We start from the raw sequence: 18761 nt of genomic DNA on the forward strand, positions 1-18761 counted from the left end.
AATAACTCCCTGTGAAATTATTCTTTCTGGCAAGCCGTCATTTTGAAGAAATCAACGAAAGAAGGCTTCCAACATCTTTGGAAATTTCCATTAGTAGTTCCTTTTTTTTATTCAGCAAAGTGCGCGCAAGCGTTGACACGACGCACACACGCACGGTTGCTATAATTCGTCGGTTCACTGAGCCACATCGCGTAGCTGCAATCGGCTCAGTGAGAACATGTCTGGGACTCTGAATTCAGGCCCAATTCCAAACATGACTCGGCAACTTTTGATTTGAAATCGAGATCTCGAAATATACAGCATTTACTGAGGCGAAACTTCATCAGGTTAGTTGTTAAGCACCCTTCTTTAGATGTTGAGTATTTTTGTTGCCTCAAATGACAAAATGCACAAATTACAAGTGATGGAAGCAACCTTTAATACACAATCCCCCTTCATTAACATACTTCATTAACATAAGTATGAACTAGTTTATGGTACAGGGTCCAAAGTAGTGCAATGACAAAAGCAATAAACCGAAACCCCGCCAAATGCAACAAAAAGCAACAAAGGTACAAAGTTGTTGCACACTGTCATATTTAGCAGGCAACTCAAGTCCCTGTGCTTTGTTGCATCTTGTTGCATTTCGCAGGGTAACTGCTCATATAGCCGAGGCTGACACAACAGGATCCACTGTTGCATTTGGTTGCATTTAGAAGGGCAACTGCTTGGTGCCAAGGCTGATATGTACTGGATTCACTGCACAATGCAACAAAATCCACTGTTGCAGTTGGTTGCATTTCGCAGGGTAACTGCTCGGTGCCAAGGCTGGTATGCACTGGGTTCACTGCACAATGCAACACAATCCACTGTTGCAGTTGGTTGCATTTAGCAGGGTAACTGCTTGGTGCCAAGGCTGGTATGTACTGGATTCACTGCACAATGCAACAGAATCCACTGTTGCAGTTGGTTGCATTTAGCAGGGTAACTGCTTGGTGCCAAGGCTGGTATGCACTGGATTCACTGCACAATGCAACAGAATCCACTGTTGCAGTTGGTTGCATTTAGCAGGGTAACTGCTTGGTGCCAAAGCTGGTGTGCACTGGGTTCACTGCATGATGCAACATAATCCACTGTTACAATTTGTTGCATTTAGCAGGGTTCTCATTTCAGCCAAGTTGCATTTTGTTGCATTTGGCAGGGTGCCTAGAGAAAACCTGTTGGGGGTTAGGGTTAAGCGTCTTTAAAATAAAAGTAAAGATGCTTTCAAATTTTTCCTCGTAAAATCTCTGACATTTATACAAATCCAACTGTACAGTTCTCTGTTGCACGTCTTAAGCATCAGGTTCTGGTATACAGTAAGTGGTACACAAGTATTCTTGCAAGATCTAGCAAGAAAGTGCCGACAACTATCGCCATGGTGATGGTCAGCCATGACCAGGATTCGGGAGGCTCCGGAGTCTGAAGAATCTGAAGAAATAAAGAAGAAAACAAGACAGAGTTCACATCAGATCTTAGCTCCTTCCACTAAATTGTCGCAGTTGCCTGTGAGCTTTCAAAAATTTTGGCAAAGTGACAAAAATCGTCGTAATTTGGGCCATTCACAATGCAGTGCGCCACCAAGAGTTTGCCACGGAGAGTTCATTTTTCCCAGTGCATTGTGGGAGATGGTCGACAAATTCACAGTGCGGGACATTTGAGATTGTTACTTTTTTCTGGTCAGTAGTTTCGTAAGTGTATAATTCGAGTACATGTTTGCCCTTTTTTTTTCTTTTTATCAATATGGTGTTTTTTGTAAGGCGGCAGAACGCTATGCCCCAATCTATAACAAATTAGCTCAAGTTGTGTTCTGACACTCGTTCAAATTTTGTCGACCGTAAACTTGAAAAATGGACTCTCCTTGGCAATTTCTTGGTGGCGCACTGCATTGTGAATCGCCCGAATTATAAAGCCATATAATCATTTAAAAGGTACTGGGCACCATTTGCCTAAAAATGTGTTTTTGCCGATTCAAAGAATAACACCACAATAAATATGAAGCAGGTTATTACAAAAACTATTATGTGGAAATTTCAGCTCAGTAGATATCCTACGTTTTAAGAAAACTGTGAACACGCATCTTCATATTTCTTGACGCAAAGCATAGGCTTTATGTTGAAAGGGCAATGGTTTGGTCCTAAACATCGTGAGGAAATGATGATAATTACTCTTTTCTCAGAAATAGCAGCATACTAAGCGCAACAATTCCACAGGGTGCATGCTCCTTTTATTCACATGTACTTACAATCAAGTAGGATATACTTCATAATATTTTGACATTTCCTTAAGTCCCGACAATGGACCTATCGCGGTAGAATCGCGGTAGAATCACATCAACGGAGCTTGTGAAATATTGTCTAATTGCATGATATACAAATGGACAAGGAACGGGCAGCATCTGAGACAAACAAAACTTCGGCTTGAGATTACGATGGAGGGGCACCCAAAAATTTCATCCGTGCTGAAAGGTAGACAGGGCTTTTTTCATTGGACACAATGTCAGAGTCTAATGGCACACAGCACACAGATTTACTCAGTTTTTCTTAGCCAAAATGGATTCTGGGCACTGATTTCTATAAAAAAAGACTGGATAGCGTATGCCCATACGCGGTACATTAACTTATTTTCACTTTCGAACCACTGATTATACACAAGAGTCTTATTAATATGCTCCATCAAAATGAAACACTCGTGTTAGGTACTTTTTGAGAAATTGAACGATATCTGCTGGCACAACTTTTTCGGGTCACCCGGTAGTGTTCCTGTGAAGAGGGCACTGGTTATAGTTCCTCTGGAGTTCATAGAAAACCGAGTCGTGATTGGTCGCTTACATGTGGTATGCCCGATATCTGTCCGTGGGCAAGAGGTTGCGCTATGGACGGCGTGATCACGTCTGCTTCATCCCCCACCAGTTGGCCCTTCAAGAAGTGTTTGCCAGTCTCGACGATGATGACTTCCATCATTTTGCCCATGTACTCTTCCTTCTTGGGGACCAGCACCTGGACAGTGACAAATGGGACGATTTGGCATTTCGCATGTAGATGAAAGATCTTGAAATAACCAAATTAGACAATTTGGACAAAAAGTCGACTTTAGGCCTTTTCGTAAAACTGACTTCAAGAAACGTTTGCAGTGGAAGGTGTTACACTTTGTGAATATCCAAGAAGAAATACTGCCATTAGGTCACAAATTCAGACAACAAAAAGTAACATCAATTTTAAACCAATAAAAGCAATACAGGGTGGTAAAAAAAATGCAACCTCATACTGCCGATATCCAGAGACCTTAACTATTGATATGTATGGCTAGGACATGTTGTTAGAAGGAAAATGATACCAAGAACTCCTGATTCGGTTCAGTAGTTTTAATTCCAGCACCATTTTTGTGAACCAAAGTTGGGGGTTAAGATAATCCTTTTGTTCACTGTGTGCGTTAATCCTAGTTAGAGCCCCTGACTTTGGCACACAAAAATGGTGCTGGAGTCAAGACTACTGGACCGAATCGGGAGTTCTTGGTATCATTTTCCTTCCAACAAAATTTCCTAACCATATACATGTATATCAATAGTGGAAGTATAAGGCCAAAAAAAAAAAGTCTCCGGTTTCTGGTATGCGCGCGCGTCGCCGTAGCCATGCGCGTCGGCAAAATGAAAAAGTTTTTTTTTTCAAAAGATGATGTCTCAAAACCGCCAAACTCACTGGTTTGACTGGAATCCTGCTGCTGCACAGTTTTAACGTGTTTTTAGATGGGGTTATGATCGAGAATAAGCTTTATGTGGCCTCTCTGGACTTCCATATATTTGCACTAAGTTTAGTTGGGCACCATTTGCAGTCATCAGCCGGCATTTGAAGCAAAAAAAACAGGTAAAAAAAAAAAGCGGCGTCGCCGCACCACTTTTTGGGCAAGCTCCATACCAGAAACCAAAGACTTTTTGGGGGGCCTTAGGTTGTGTTTGTTTGTTTTTCAACCATTTTTGACCACCCTGTATAGATTTATTAGGCCACTGTTTATCGTCAGCTTCCCTTGCAAGGGATGTCAATGTTCCACAGGTTACTTTGCAGCAAATACCAGTACTCATTTCTAATCTTGGGTGGAGAGAGACAACTTGGGTATCATGGCTTGCCCAAGGACACAACAAAACATGTACACAACAAAACATGGGGTTCCCCCCAAAAAAAACTTACAATGAAATTCCAGGACTTTTCCAGGAAAAAATTAGGGCTTTCCATGACCAATTCCAGTACTAATTTATAATCTTGGGTGCAGAGAGACAAGTGGGATTCAGCATAAAGACACAACATAACACAGCATTCCCGAGGAAACATTTAAATTAAATTCCAAGAACTTTTCCAGGACTTTTCCAGGACAAAATTAGGGCTTTCCATGACCAATTCCAGTACTCGTTTATAATCTTGGGTGGAGAGAGACAAGCAGGGTATCATGGTTTGCCCAAGGACACAGAATATGGACACAAACAAAACATAGCATTCTCAAAGAAACCTTAAAAATGAAATTCCATTACTATTCCCATGACTTTTCCAGGACAAAATTAGGGCTTTCCATGACAAATTCCTATGCTGTTTTCAGGCGCGGTTCTAGAACCAATATTTATTTTGGGGGGGCTAGCACGGTGGATCCAGAATTTTTTCAGGGAGGCGTGCTGAAGTGTAGACCGGTTATTTTTTCCAGACACTTAGGCGTCCGAAAATCAATAGTTTGGAGGGGGGTGGCTCATGCCATATTTTCAATGGGGAGCGCCAATAAAATCCTAAAATCATTCACAATATATTAACTAATGCACCCTTGTCACGGCTATTTCTTCTTTAGGGGGAGACCGTTCGCATGTACATCACAATCCTTCTTTTTGCTAATGCAATTTTTTTTTTATGGAATTTATTTTGGGGGGGCTAGACAAATTTGGGGGGGGGGGGGCTACAGCCCCCCCTAAGCCCCCCCCCCCCCCAGCCCCCCCGTAGAACCGCGCCTGGCTGTTTTGGCATATTAGGAGCCTATTTGAAATAGACTGGCCGGTTCTTACACTGAGGCAAGACACCACTCCCTTTCAGCCTTCCAGTTTGACACAAGAACACTGAGCACCACAAAAGCATCACAATGGCTCAATGAACATGCAACAAGCATAGAGCACAGATGCAGAAAGAGGAAGTATAGTAGAATGCAAACTGGAAAACTGCCATACCGGTTGCTAAATACTACACATCATCTTGTATGGGTCAGCAGGATTCCATGACTTTTTACCTGGAATAGCAACTTTCCATGCACCTCTTGAATTACAAATTCCAAGTCTTTCAATGACAAAGCGTTAAATTCCAGGATTTTCCAAGATTGTTTCCATGACTATGGGAAACCCTGCTTAGGACTGAACCTACCTGATCGTAGTATTTATTGTGTGCTACGTAGTATTGCTTGTCATGTGACACCTCCGTAACTAAGACCTGCTGCCTTTGCCCCAGTTTGTGGTCGTACGGTCGGTAGCTTTGAAACAAAGTAGAGATCTTTTTCGTTCTTGCCTTTTTCTGAGAAAAGGGAAAAAAAATTAAACATAAGTTGCGTTCAGCAGCCACCTTTTAGGTGTTCCGTGTGTATCAGAACATTACAACTATCAGTAAATTGACTGATCATTGGAAATCAGCTACATTTCTTGATTTCTCAAAATGACAACAAGCCAGATGGAATAATTTCACGGGGTGTTTAGTACCAGTACGATCTCCAATCCAAGTATGCTTTTTGGTAATATTTCGCTAGGTTACTTTTGGTATAAATGCAAATGATCCTATATGCCTTTAATATACCTGCATGATAATATGAGATCAGCAGCCAATTTCACGAAACCGTGCATAACATACGCCCTGCGTAGGACTTACGCAACAACTTTATTGAGCAAAAAACTATAGCTGCAAAACGTTTCAAATAATCCAGACACCTTTGACCAAGATAATCACAGCATTTACAACGGCTGTTTGTATATGATTTCGATTTTTTTCACAAAACAGTCATTGAAACACCTCAGCCCTCCATTTTGAAAAAACTTTTTGTCCGACTTTCTTCGGAACTGTGAAGCAACTTTAAACATTCTGTCACAAGTAAAATAGCAATTCTTTTGTTTCAAACACAAAGCTGTGTCTTGTATCATATTATGGCGTAACTTGCACTTGATACGTTGAGCAATAACAGGCTCCTGATATTAAGCCATAATTTGTGACTTACGCAGTACAAAACTTTTGTAAAATTGCCATAACTGAAATTTTGCGCAGCGCGAAATGTTGCGCATCTTGCGCAATAAATTGTGGCGCAAGTGGACTTATGCCATTGTGTAAAGTTTCGTGAAATCAGCAGCAGCTCCACAGTCTGTATGTACTATCTATACTAGCTTTTATATAACCGACATACAGATCCTTGTCATTTGATTGGTGGAACTCACATCACGTGACATTCGTTATTGCTCCCATTCACGCCGCGGCTCAAAAAGTACTATCCGCCCATGGGGAATGGGAAACAGTTAGGATCATTCTTGTTCCATGACGCGGTATTTGTGTGCAAATGCATGCTGGTGTGCACTTCCAGCGTTGCGCGTAGCACGTATTGTTCCAAAGAGCCAGCGCTACAGCGTTGGGTTCAAACATTTCCGTTAAGGGGTGGTCTGGAAGAGAGAAATTCATTTTCCTCCAGTATTTATTGAAATAAAAGTTCAAATATATCAAATGACAAGGATCTATATGTCAGTTATATAAAACAAATATTGAGTGGCTTTAAATTGTGAAAATGGGAGGAATATTATCGCTCGGTAAAATCTGGACTTTTCCAGTTCACTCGGCTTCGCCTCATGAAATGGAAAAGTCCAGATTTTACCTTGCGATAATATTCCTCCCATTCCACGCTGAGCCACTCAATATTTGTATAACATCACAGGTACATAGAAGTCCCTATCCTCACCAGTCTTGCTTTTCATTACGTGAACTTGCACGCTCTACTGTGTAAGTTATAAATCCTACATTATGTGGCGTCATTATATTCACAGACACGATCAAACCGATATGGACTCACCGCCTGGGCAGGTACTTGAGGCATTTTGGCGGCCGGTGTGCCAGGCCGAGGGAAGAACTGGTTGATGAAGAGAGACGGGAACTTGTAGTGCTCTACTAGACTCATGGTCTCCTCAAAGTCCTAATGATGCAAAGGAAAGAGTGTTCAATTGATTATTAAAATTATTTATATAATTTAACCCTGACCCCCAAGGCACTTGTGCTAATAACCTTTTGATAATGCTGGTCGACTTTCCTCATGCAGTGTTGCCAAACCTCTTTGTTGACATTGACGAGCTTCAAATTCATTCAGTTAAATACTGGTAGTATTACTTAAAATTGCTTGATGTTGAACCCTTGTGAACATTTTTAGTGTCATGAATTGTTAGTCCGAATTTCAAAAACGGTGGCGTCCCGAAATTGGACACAAAATTTGCTGAGTGTTCCCTAACTTGGCACACTTTAACAAATCTTGGAAATTCCTGAGTGGACTTTTAAGAATTTCTTTAAAGTTGACAATTTCTTTGATAAACCAATATTGTCTTTACTCACGTACGTGTTTGTCAAAAAATTATTTTTTTATATTTGGGCACATCTTAAAAAAGTTCACTGCGCAGTGCCCACTTCAAAATACAATCAGAACATCGCATCAAAGTAAAGTTTGTCTTAACTTTGTAACAGGTAGGTTTACTCAAGGCTTATGAACGGAAATGTTTAGGGTTTGATGAAATTTCAGTTACTGTGAAATTAAGGTAAAACTTGCTCTAACAAGGCACTAGAGGGGAAAAATCAAAGTGCGCCACGTTAGGGGCCGCGCCACGTTAGGGTACATCAATACCGTCAAACTTATACAAAGTTTGAAAATGTTGATAACTTTCAAGGAGCAAACGGCAATGTTGGGCTTGAAAAACACATTGGCTATCATTAGGCCAAAAAAAAAAAGTCTCCGGTTTCTGGTATGCGCGCGCGTCGCCGTAGCTATGCGCGTTGACAAAATGAAACAGGTTTTTTTTCAATGAAAGATGATGTCTCAAAACCGCCAAACTCACTGGTTTGACTGGAATCCTGCTGCTGCACAATTTTAACGTGTTTTTAGATTGGGTTATCGTCGAGAATAAGCTTTACGTGGCCTCTCTGGACTCCCATATATTTGCACTAAGTTTAGTCGGGCTCCATTTGCAGTCATCAGCCGACATTTGAAGCAAAAAAATTAGGTAAAAAAAAAAAAAAGCTGCGTCGCCGCACCACTTTTTGGGCAAGCTCCATACCAGAAACCGGAGACCTTTTTTTTTGGCCTTATCAGAAGTGAAATATTCATGAATTTATTCTCTCATGAAATCCAGAAGGCATCGACACAGATGACAAGCAGCATAATAATTCTCTGCCCACACAGTTAATGAAAGGCCCGATTACTCCATCTTGTTTTGATCATGTATTAGACTTACGTCACACCTTCCCCTAACCTTCTCTCTGACATTTACGTGCAGAATCTGGGATGTCAGGCCTAGACAATTCATCATATTTTTCTGAAATTCAGAAACTTCTTAGAAACTTCTTAGACATCTTCTTAGAAATTCTTACAGAACGACTCAGAAATCTGTGAAACTTCTTACCTCTTCAGTTTCGGTTGGGAATCCACATATTATATCTGTGGCTATTGTAATCCCTGGAACTCTGAAAATAAAAATTATACAAAAAGGTAATAAATGAAAGACTTTCCAGGAGTGGTAGACAACTTGAACAGTTGAGTGAAAAACTTCAACCCTACATGATGTGTATGAAACCCGTTTTCAAAACAAAACCAATTTAAGATTTATATCCACAAAAAATAATATTCTGAAATTCATTATCAATAAAAGAGTAAACAAAGACCCTCGTCATGAATACAATGCTGTTGATTAAGGATGCGACATTTAAACGCTTAAATGGGGAAAAAAAAAAGTCGACAGATTTTCCAAAATGTTTTAACGCCCGAATTATTAAAACAGGGACCTACACTCACGCGATCTTCCTCAGAGTTAAACATACATAGCACAAATAATTACGATGTTTTCAAACCTATTAGCGGGTACTTAGAAGCGCTGCAGTACGTGATTATTCAGGGTACATGCAGTTTAAGTATATTTCTTTTTCATTGACTGCTCGCTATTTATTATGTCAATCAGCATTGTTGATATATAAATGTAAATCTTGCCGGTCTGCAGGCATAATGAGCAGGCTTCAGCCTTTGTGAAATGGCTAAATGTTGAAACATTTAGAAGGTTCTTAAAAATTTAAATACTTGCTAAGCGTTTACAACATTAAATGCAATGTCATATCCTTAGTGCTGATGTCTGCTGATCTGTTTCCCCAGTCTAACTTGTTCAGACTAATTTCTTCATCCTTAAATGTGATGCGATCAAGCTAAATGAGTTGTTTCTCGGGCATTTTTATGTAGAGATTCAGGCCAAAATAGGGCCACTTCATCACATCACTTCATCACATCTCTTGGTGTTCTGACCTCCATAATTTTTTGACTAGAGATGGTATCTGCATGCGGTTTTCACAGCAGTAATGCTGAGATTGTGCTCTTTTGCTATCTGTAATAAAAAAATTGACAAACGACTCATGTAGCTCGATCGCATCACAAATACTCTCCTGTTTTTGTACTTATTTCGCACAGTGACAAAGAACCCAATTTTAATTTAGAAAATTATTTTTCGTAATACCTCTCCCTAAGAAAGTCTACGACGTGTCTGAAGTCATCAATGCTGTATTCCCGCTTCATGTCCAGCAATACATTATCCGAGCCGGCTTGAACTGGTACATGGAGGAATGAGTAGACTCGGGGATGCTGTAAGATCTTGGCCATTTCCTAAAGAGAAAAATAATATGCTAAAGACTTAAGTATAAAATATGCAGACTTTTATGAAGACCCCTTCAGAAGTAGTTTTAAAAGCTAAACAGTAGGCTTGGACTATATTTCAATACCATACGGTGACAATATTTTGAATTGCTAGAAAAACAGCAATTTAGAAAAGGAATAACGGGGAATACATCTTTAACTTTCTAAAATTGTTGGCTCTCTTACCTCGAGGTGTTCCAGGATATAGGGAGGATTGGTCATTCCAATCCGCATTCTGCATCCTTCCGGAATGACCTCTACCAGTTGCCATAGCAGCTCGGTGATGGTGACCCCAATGTCTCTCCCATAGGCACCAGTGTCTTCGCTTGTCAGCCATATCTCACACACACCCTCTGACGAGCACATCATAAAAATCCAAAAGAATCAAAACGTGACTCACAAGTGGCAAATGGTTGAACAGTTTATTTTGGAGTGCTAGAGACTGGAGTCAAGTGTGTTAACCCTAACTCCCTAGGCCTTTTTGCTAGGAAGTAGCCTCAATCCTGCAAAATCCTCCGGCAGTGACTGTCAATATGTTGAGGCTTGGCCAGTGACATCCTGGAGCAGTACGGAGGATTTCAAGCATAATCCAGGCCTATGTTTATGCGTGGCTGAGCAAAAACAACGCAAGGTCCGGCCCAACACCTTGACAAAGTGCATCCTACGAAATCAGTAATGCACTTTTGCCATGTAACCTTAATCCTCAAAGTGGAAGCAGTTTGGCAAAGAGGATTGAAGGATTCAGTGCGGTTAGGGTTAATCTAGATTGTTCATTTGGAAAAAGTTGTTGGATTGGGATGCTCCTTATAGGGCTGTCTCACAACCCGGCCTACATGTACATCGGGGAACCGGGAAGTCAGCGTCACCATTGTAGTAGGCAAAGATTGTATAGGCCACATCGCAGTAGGTAGTAGGCAAGCCTTCAAAGCTGTGATGAATGGCAAAAACTGAGAGAAAACGCAGGCCCAACAACAAAATAGTATACAAATATTAACTGCTTCGAGTGGTGTAGTAAAACTAAAACTAGCCTCCCGAGATGATCCATGAAGCATTTTATTTTTCCTGAAGTTGAAGGGAAAATAGAATGCTCCATGGATCACTGAGGGAGGCTAGTTTTACACCACGAGATAAAGCAGTCAATATTTGTTTTATAACACCTGTCCGACAGATTGTGCTTGATTTTCAGCGATAACTGATTAATTTCATCTAAATACAAGTAAAATGTACTCCTATTTTAATACAAATTAGTTAAAAATTTACTTGCACTTTTCAAAAACTACCCATTCACAAAATGTTTGAACCCAGCTCTGTTGAACTAGCTCTGTTTGGCACAATACCCGCAACGCGCACACCTATATGTATTTGAACAAAATACCGGTTCTGGGTAAAGTACTTTGGTTGCTACGGGTATAGTACATTTGGCAGTGCACAGCAAGATAGCAAAAATAGCAAATGCCATGCTCTAGACCAATCAAGATACAGAATCTGTAGGGTGAGGTGTTATAATGACCATTATGCCATTTGATAAAGAATTTGTGCTTATTTAATATGAAAATAAGCCCTACTGTCTAGTTTACAACACATGACATGGTTGCTAACCAAACGCTTGTCTACTGCGATGGTGGCCGATCACGAAGAAACCGGATGGTCACGTTATATTTTGAGGTCTTACGATCAAAACCTTTTATAAGGAGGTTTGGACTCACAGTGTGACCAACTTAATGCTGTGCATTTTCGAATAATTTAGTATTCAATTATTATTGGAACTTGGGATTTGATCGAATATTTAAACAAAATACTTTTTCGAGATATCTTATGAGTTCTGACCTTGGAAAGACTGCCTAGCCCTCTCCACCAGCTCCTCGGGCTGATAGCTCCCAAGCTCCCCACGAGCATGCTTGGTCTTACAGTAGGTACACTGATTCAAACAACTACAAGAGAATAAGTGAATAACAGAGAAAAGTGAATTTGTGCGATTCACAATGCAGTGCGCCACCAAGAGTTTGTCACGGAGAGTTCATTTTTTTCTAGTGCATTGTGGGAGATGGTCGACAAAGTCGCAGCGCGGGACATTTGAAGTTGTTAGTGTTTTCGGTCAGTAGTTTTGTAAGCGTATGATTTGAGTATCTGTTTGCCCTTTTCTTCTCTTTTTATCAATATTGTGTTTTTGGAAGGCGACAGAACGCTATGCCCCAATCTATAACAAATTAGCTCAAGTTGTCTACTGACACTCATTCAAATGGCCTGTGTTTTGTCGACCGTAAAGTTGAAAAATGGACTCTCCATGGCAAACTCTTGATGGCGCACTGCATTGTGAATCGTCCCAATTCACAGGAACATGCTTGCTCATTTGTATGCTGTTTACAACTATTTCAGCTTTTTAATAAATCTTCGCTTCTGTGTTTCTCGAATCCCTACCTGTTTTCTTACTTCCACTAACGAAGAACTACTGCCTATTTTTGTCAGGAACTTGAATGCTGATTTGCTTTAATCTGTATCTATTATATTCATATCATTCAATTAATATTGACATAGCGGTACAATTGCGTTTACATTTAATCAGATGTCTCTAAAAAAATATGCAGAATATCTTGGTAATGTGTTATAAAAAAAAATCGCCAAATATTGACTGATTTTCGTGGTACAGTAAAACTAGCCTCCTTCTGTGATCCGTGAAGCATTCCATTTGTTTTAAATGACTGACATATCACATCGAGAAGCTAGTTTTAACGTACAACAAAAACTATCAATATAAAACAAACTGTACTGTGTACTGTACATAGTACATACTGTATACAGCCAACCCCGACAAGTGAGGTGGTCGAGTGGTATAAGACATCTGCACTAGTAAGCAGGAGGTCGTGGGTTTGAGTCCCACCCCAAGTAGTTTGTGAGTTTTTTCTCACAATTACTCACGACAACACAGAGTATACAGTGTTTATAAAAATACGTTGGTGAAGGGCAGAACCCTATACTGAACGCAGCAGATTCTAAATTTTAGCCCTGGAGAAGAGGTCTTTTAAAGGGAATGTACAACATTTGCTTTTGCTGCAATTTTTGGAGGATTACTATGTTATAGCAAATATTGTTACACTGACTTGTTTCACGTTTTGGGTTCGTAGATGCTGGAAAAACCAAGAAAACCAATCATATTCTTGTAGTCTGGTTCCCAGACCCCACTTAAGATGAAACGGAGCAATTTATACACTTTGGGGAATTGTACGATCAGAGAATCAGTCTAGCAGGCTTGTAGTCTTCACAGGTGTGTAATCAATTGCAAAGAAAATGCAGACGAACTAAATATGAAAAACTAGGAGCAATTTTTGAAGAAAAATCTCCAACGTTGGTCGGCCGACCAGCATTGGAAAAATACAGTTTTTCTTGAAAATGTCAGCACACCGGGAGCCACAACTTTACAGGATGCTTTAGACTGCATTCCCTAACAATCCAGTAAGATATTTCGTGATAATTTTATCATTTCGTTTTTGATGTTTGCAAATGTTGTATCTTCCCTTTAACAGAAATATGTTCGGCGATGCTGTGAAAATGTTAACCACTCTTACCCAGTGTTGATGGCCAGTATTTCGATGAGTGGGTTCTTTCTGATCTTGGGAAGATCTAGCGGTGCTCCCCCGATCTTCTTGCCTTCGTGTTTCTTCTGCTTCAGAAGTCGGACTGTGTGCCCTGCCAACGTAAGAATGTGGATTATCAGTGTGTCTTTACGGACGCAGTGAGTGTCACTTAACAATTGTTGACTGCTGTGATGTGGGAGATGACATTTTCAAAACTGAGGGGTGCCAACAACTTTGCTTACAAAATCTAATCATAACTAGACTGGTAAATCTTCAAATTGTGTTTTTCTCTTCTTTATCTCAAGAAGTGGCCACTTTTATGTCCAAAGTATGGTTGGGCATCGTCATGACTATAGTCAGGATGATCCTGGCCTCAGTTGGGACGGTACCAACTATACTAGGGTTGGTCCCAACCACTGATCTCTATATAAAGACTGGATAGCTAATAAAGAGCCGCACAATGTACGAATTTGACGCCATATTGGTGAGACCGGCTGGTGATCTACAAAGGACAAGTTGCCGTCTTTATAGACAGCATGATTTCTTTTGTAACGTCGCGGTTCACTTGACTTATATTTTGGCCACCACCACTGACCAACTGACCAAGGTTTACTACAATTTTTCTAACGTCGTGGTTACTTTTATAATGCCGCAAATCACTTTTTCGGCGTTTTTGAAATAATAATCACTACGGAAATGTGTCCTTTTTAGAACATCATAATATGTGTACGTGACCAAAATGCGCGTCAACTGTTGATACAACGCACGCGTATTTACGCGTAGAACGTTCGTATATATGCGGCCATCTTCGTGAGACCGAGGGCGAATTGGTCAATATGCAAAGTCTACTGTGTGAATGTTGTATGCATATCCGCTATCCAGTCTTTATATAGAGATCAGTGGTCCCAACATGGGCCCAATTTCATGGCGCTGCTTAACAGTTAGCAGAAAAGTTGTGTTTAGCATAGCAGAAAAATTTGCTAACCTTAAGCACTATTTCACAGCGTGGACGTGCTAACGGTCACGCGTGCATGGAGATTTCTGTTGTTACATCACTACGTTAAGCAAATTTTCCCCCCCGAGGTTAGCGTGCCTTTTGCTGTGCTTATGCTTACGGTCTCCGTGAAATAGACAAAGACTCTGATAGCATAAAATCGTGTGCTTAGCAGCGCCGTGAAATTGGGCCATGGTTGGGGCTGTCCAGACTATAGTTGGGCCCACTGCTGCAGTTGGGGCGTAACGCCACCATTGCCCTCCATACCTTTCAGTGTTTCCTCCACAACCTCCACCACCCTGTCGATTTGCTGCACCCCGACCACACTGATGCCGCCGATGTAACCCAGCTTGGGTTGGCCCTGGGGCACGCAGCCAGCCACCACCAGGTGCTTGCCCAACCGCTGGGCATGCTTGACGTCGTTACGGAAGTGATCCTCAGCCGGGTTCTTGACTGTACAGCTGTTCAGAAGCCAGAGGTCCGCCTCTTCTTGATTGCCTTGATTAGGGTTGGTGAGAAGGCCAGGTTTTGAAATGAAAAAAAAAACAATTGCTTGGTTTAAAACCTCCCCTTTGGTTGATCATTCACAGACAGGCAAAAATCTTTTCCACTTCCACTGTCACTCCATTTTAAAGAGGCTAGTAAAATACAACAGAGGCTAGTAAAATACAGTCAGATCACATTTGTGTTAACACTGTGACTAGTCAAATTCCAGGTACAGACAAAAGATGTAACTCGTAGATACAGTTGACATATCAATCGCCTCTGCAGTCAAAGCATAGCTATATCAAATTACCAAACTTGGGAATTTTTGAAAATCCGTGAAAAACCACGCACAACCTTTGATCACAAAACACAATTTCATTTATTAGTTACTAATAATTTCCAATGATCAGTCATAAATGACCGATCGTTAGAAACTACCTACATTTCTTGATTTCTTCTAAATGACAGCAAACCAGGCAGAATAATTTCACTGAACGTTTGGTACCAGTATGATCTTTAATCCAAATAAGTTTCTTGGATGATAATTCGCTAGGTTATCTTTTGGATAAGTGCAAATGATCCTATAAGCCTTTAACATTTAACAGCACAACAATGTTCAGGCATGCAACTGGGAAGTCACAAAAAAAGAGGAAATTCAAATCTTTCCAAGACTTTGTACACTGTTTTTCTATTTTCAATGGCACACATGGGAAGTGAAAAAAGAGGAAATCAGCTGATCCGAGGAAAAGTTGCATGCCTGAATGTTTCTGGGTATAAGATTTGAGGCTCTGCATGGTGGAGTATCGGTATCGTTTTGGTTTGCGGTAACACCATGTGGTAATAACTACTGCTCAGAAGATATTTAGTTCTGAAAAGAACTTGTCCTGCTTATTATCAACTTTGCTTAGTCATTTTTTGTTCTGATAAGAACAGTCCTGCTTTAAGTTCTAAAAGAACTTGTCTTTGGTCTCAACGTTTCGACTAGCCTGCTCTAGTCATTGTCAGGAGAATGTTTCTGGGTATTGTTTCAATACCTAGATTCAAGTACCTGTTATTTTGTACCCGTAGGCAGCCAGCTGACCTGCCATGTACTCCCCATCTGAATTGTTGTGAGAGCAGCCCCACGTCTTCACATAGATCTTCTGTGTACCAGGGATGATGCTACAGTGTTTAACCAGCAGACAGAGAGAAAAGGAACGCATGATCAAACAGTTTAAATATCATGTTTGAAGTTAAGGCCCATAAAATAATAATAGATTAAGTTTTATATCATCCGTATCTGACATGTTTTCATAAAGTTTCAAAACACATATTTATCATTAATACTTCTAGAACAAGAACTTTAGTAGAACGGGGGGGGCTTCTAGGCCAAGAAAAAAGTAGAAATTCAATAACCAGTTATATAGGTAGAGATGTTCTTAATCGCAAATTGTGATTAAACTTTTGGATTTTTTCCGGCTCACTTTAGTGTTCCATATTAATTTGAATATCAGAATTTTTTAAAACCAAAATTAAAGTAATGCAAAAACTGTATTCGAAAAGTTTATGTATGACTCAACATCACTGAAATTAATTCATGTAATTATAAATCACCTGAGTGATAACCCTAGGCTACAACTCAAAAGTACTCCTAGAACTATGATGCTCCGCCCTAAATTTTAGTTACCCAGCCCTAAATTTTATCGTTGGGCTTTTAATGACAACCCAATGATACAATTTAGGGCTGGGTTAGCCCCATAAATGTGGCCAATTTACTGGACTTCCTCCGTAAATAAAGGCCACACTTCCACCATGTACAAAAACATGTTGAACTTTGTCAAATTTTGATTTTCACATTTAGACTTAGTTTGTAGTTTATTTTTGCTCTAGAAGCATACTCACCCTGTTTATAGGCTAATCAGAAAGTGCTGCCTTTCAGATGTCTAATTTTAGTGAAATTTCCAGATTCGTTTGCACATGTTTGCGTATCAAAATTTCAACATGAAATTTCACGAAAATTAGACATCTGAAAAAGGGTGAGTATGCTTCTAAGTTCTAGACATGCGAGAGCAAAAATAAACTACAAACTAAGCCTAAATGTGAAAATCAAAATTTGACAAAGTTCGACATGTTTTTGTACATGGTGGAAGTGTGGCCTTAGTAAATTGGCCACATTTATTTTATGGGGCTAGGGCTGGGTAACTCCAGCTAGTACAAAACCGAAGAAGTGGCGTCTTGATAATGATACAATATTCTGGTAAAGATAAGGATTACCAATATTCTCTCCTTAATATGTCAATATGTATTACTTCCCAACAACCTTTTGCGAAACTGATCAAAAGAGGGACTAAAACTCTTGGTTAACAAATCACCTTTTATTGCAGTTCACTTCGTCTTGCAAGTCTTGTGTTGACAAACTGTTCGTTGTAGCACTAGCAGGCTGTGTACGACGATCAACATCTCTCTTGCTCTTTTTTCTCAACCTTACTTTAGGCACTACTTCCGATTTGTTGCCGTATCTTTCGACTGGAGTGACATCATTTGAACCAATGATGTCTTCTATGTCATCCACTCTCTGCTGCTCACACGCCGGCATGATTAAGGAAACCGAAGAAATAAAGGAAAATAAGTAAAGTAGTCTTTCGTTTCTTGCCGAAAATTACGCTTGTTGCTACTGGTCTGATTGCCAGACTCTGACAACATTAATATCGGTGCGTTGTATTGGAACTTTGGAACCAGCCTATGCACGCCATACCCAAAGAACTGTAGAGGGCGCTGTGTTACTTGTACAGCTAGCTGCAGGGGCAGTATAAACTATGTAAGGAAAAAAATAACAATTCAGGCGTATCCATGGACGCAAAAGTAGCCAAAAAAAATCAAACGCATTTTCAAAACAAAAAACAGTAGTTTTTTCCGCTTAAATAGAACACAGATAAATGAAAAATCGAATAAGCCCAATCGAAGAGCGAAGATTTTGTAATCTATGATAAACAATAACAAGTCATCCCAGTCTCAGGTCCGATCCCGCCTGCGGTCCATTTGCTTTCCCGACTGATGATCCTATCCCCGTTTTCTACAAAGATATTGACGAAAATGAGGAACCGGAGCCGACTGGATAGCTGGGTTTGTAGAACGCCGGTACGGCGGTTCAGGAGGTCGCACTCGCTCCAGTCAATTTCTTTGTTCAACCGTTTTTAAGTAGTTATAATATTAAGCACCTTTATACAATATTTTAGGGGCTTGATGAGCACTAATGCGAGCGCGTAGCGCGAAGCCCTAACGGCGTGAGGTTAACAATAAGTTGGATTCTCTTGGGGGGTCAGACAAGTCGACCGTTGAGACAACTCGACTCGGGACAAGTCGACCGTTGAGACAACTCGACCGTTGAGACAACTCGCCCGTATGTGCGATAAATGGAAAGACAAGTCGACCATTGAGACAAGTCGCCTCGCATGTTTTGGGCCTAGTTTTGGGGATAGTACCGGTGATTTTGACGGCGGCTGATCGCCGTTTGGGAGTGATGACACATGATTTTTTTTTTGTTGCATATAACAGAGCCGATACAGCGCAGCGTGATTGTCCGTGCACATCGTTCATTTTTTTCAAGGCCATGTGCGTGCATCCCCGGTCAACGTGGCTGTACCGTGCACGGTGGCATCGTTTTTGCCGGGCCTGTGCGCCCATTTGCCGCCCCGGTCGACGTGCCCGCGTGCCGGGCCCGGCCCGGTCCTCGCGGGCGGGCGGGGCGCACCGGTCCGACGCGACATCGAGTATGCCCGCGCACGCCG

General features: G+C 40.8%; 1 protein-coding gene across 1 annotated transcript; it reads right to left on the reverse strand.

Annotated features, from left to right (window-relative positions):
- Window positions 1–1147: 1147 nt before the first annotated feature.
- Window positions 1148–17622, reverse strand: LOC119741474 (threonylcarbamoyladenosine tRNA methylthiotransferase-like). The gene is made up of 12 exons (XM_038217232.1): window positions 17346–17622; window positions 16043–16155; window positions 14776–15006; window positions 13506–13626; window positions 11770–11873; window positions 10129–10295; window positions 9767–9912; window positions 8672–8732; window positions 7081–7200; window positions 5406–5552; window positions 2850–3017; window positions 1148–1449 (listed from the first exon to the last, which is right to left on the reverse strand). The coding sequence occupies exons 1-12, from the start codon at window positions 17567–17569 to the stop codon at window positions 1321–1323; spliced, it is 1731 nt and encodes a 576-aa protein (XP_038073160.1). The 5' UTR covers window positions 17570–17622; the 3' UTR covers window positions 1148–1320.
- Between the last annotated feature and the right edge of the window lie 1139 nt (window positions 17623–18761).

This window comes from Patiria miniata, unplaced genomic scaffold (genome assembly GCF_015706575.1).
Source record: "Patiria miniata isolate m_02_andy unplaced genomic scaffold, ASM1570657v1 HiC_scaffold_5, whole genome shotgun sequence".
NCBI lineage: Eukaryota > Metazoa > Echinodermata > Asteroidea > Valvatida > Asterinidae > Patiria > Patiria miniata.

What these genes read in the sequence shown, in the direction of transcription:
- LOC119741474 (XM_038217232.1), bottom strand. Translation starts at nt 17,569, where the DNA reads ATGCCGGCGTGTGAGCAGCAGAGAGTGGATGACATAGAAGACATCATT. An exon ending in TGTGGAGGAAACACTGAAAG is followed by an intron (nt 13,627 to 14,775) that starts GTATGGAGGGCA and finishes TTACGTTGGCAG; the next exon opens with GGCACACAGTCCGACTTCTG. An exon ending in CTCAAGTACCTGCCCAGGCG is followed by an intron (nt 5,553 to 7,080) that starts GTGAGTCCATAT and finishes CCCTTTTCTCAG; the next exon opens with AAAAAGGCAAGAACGAAAAA.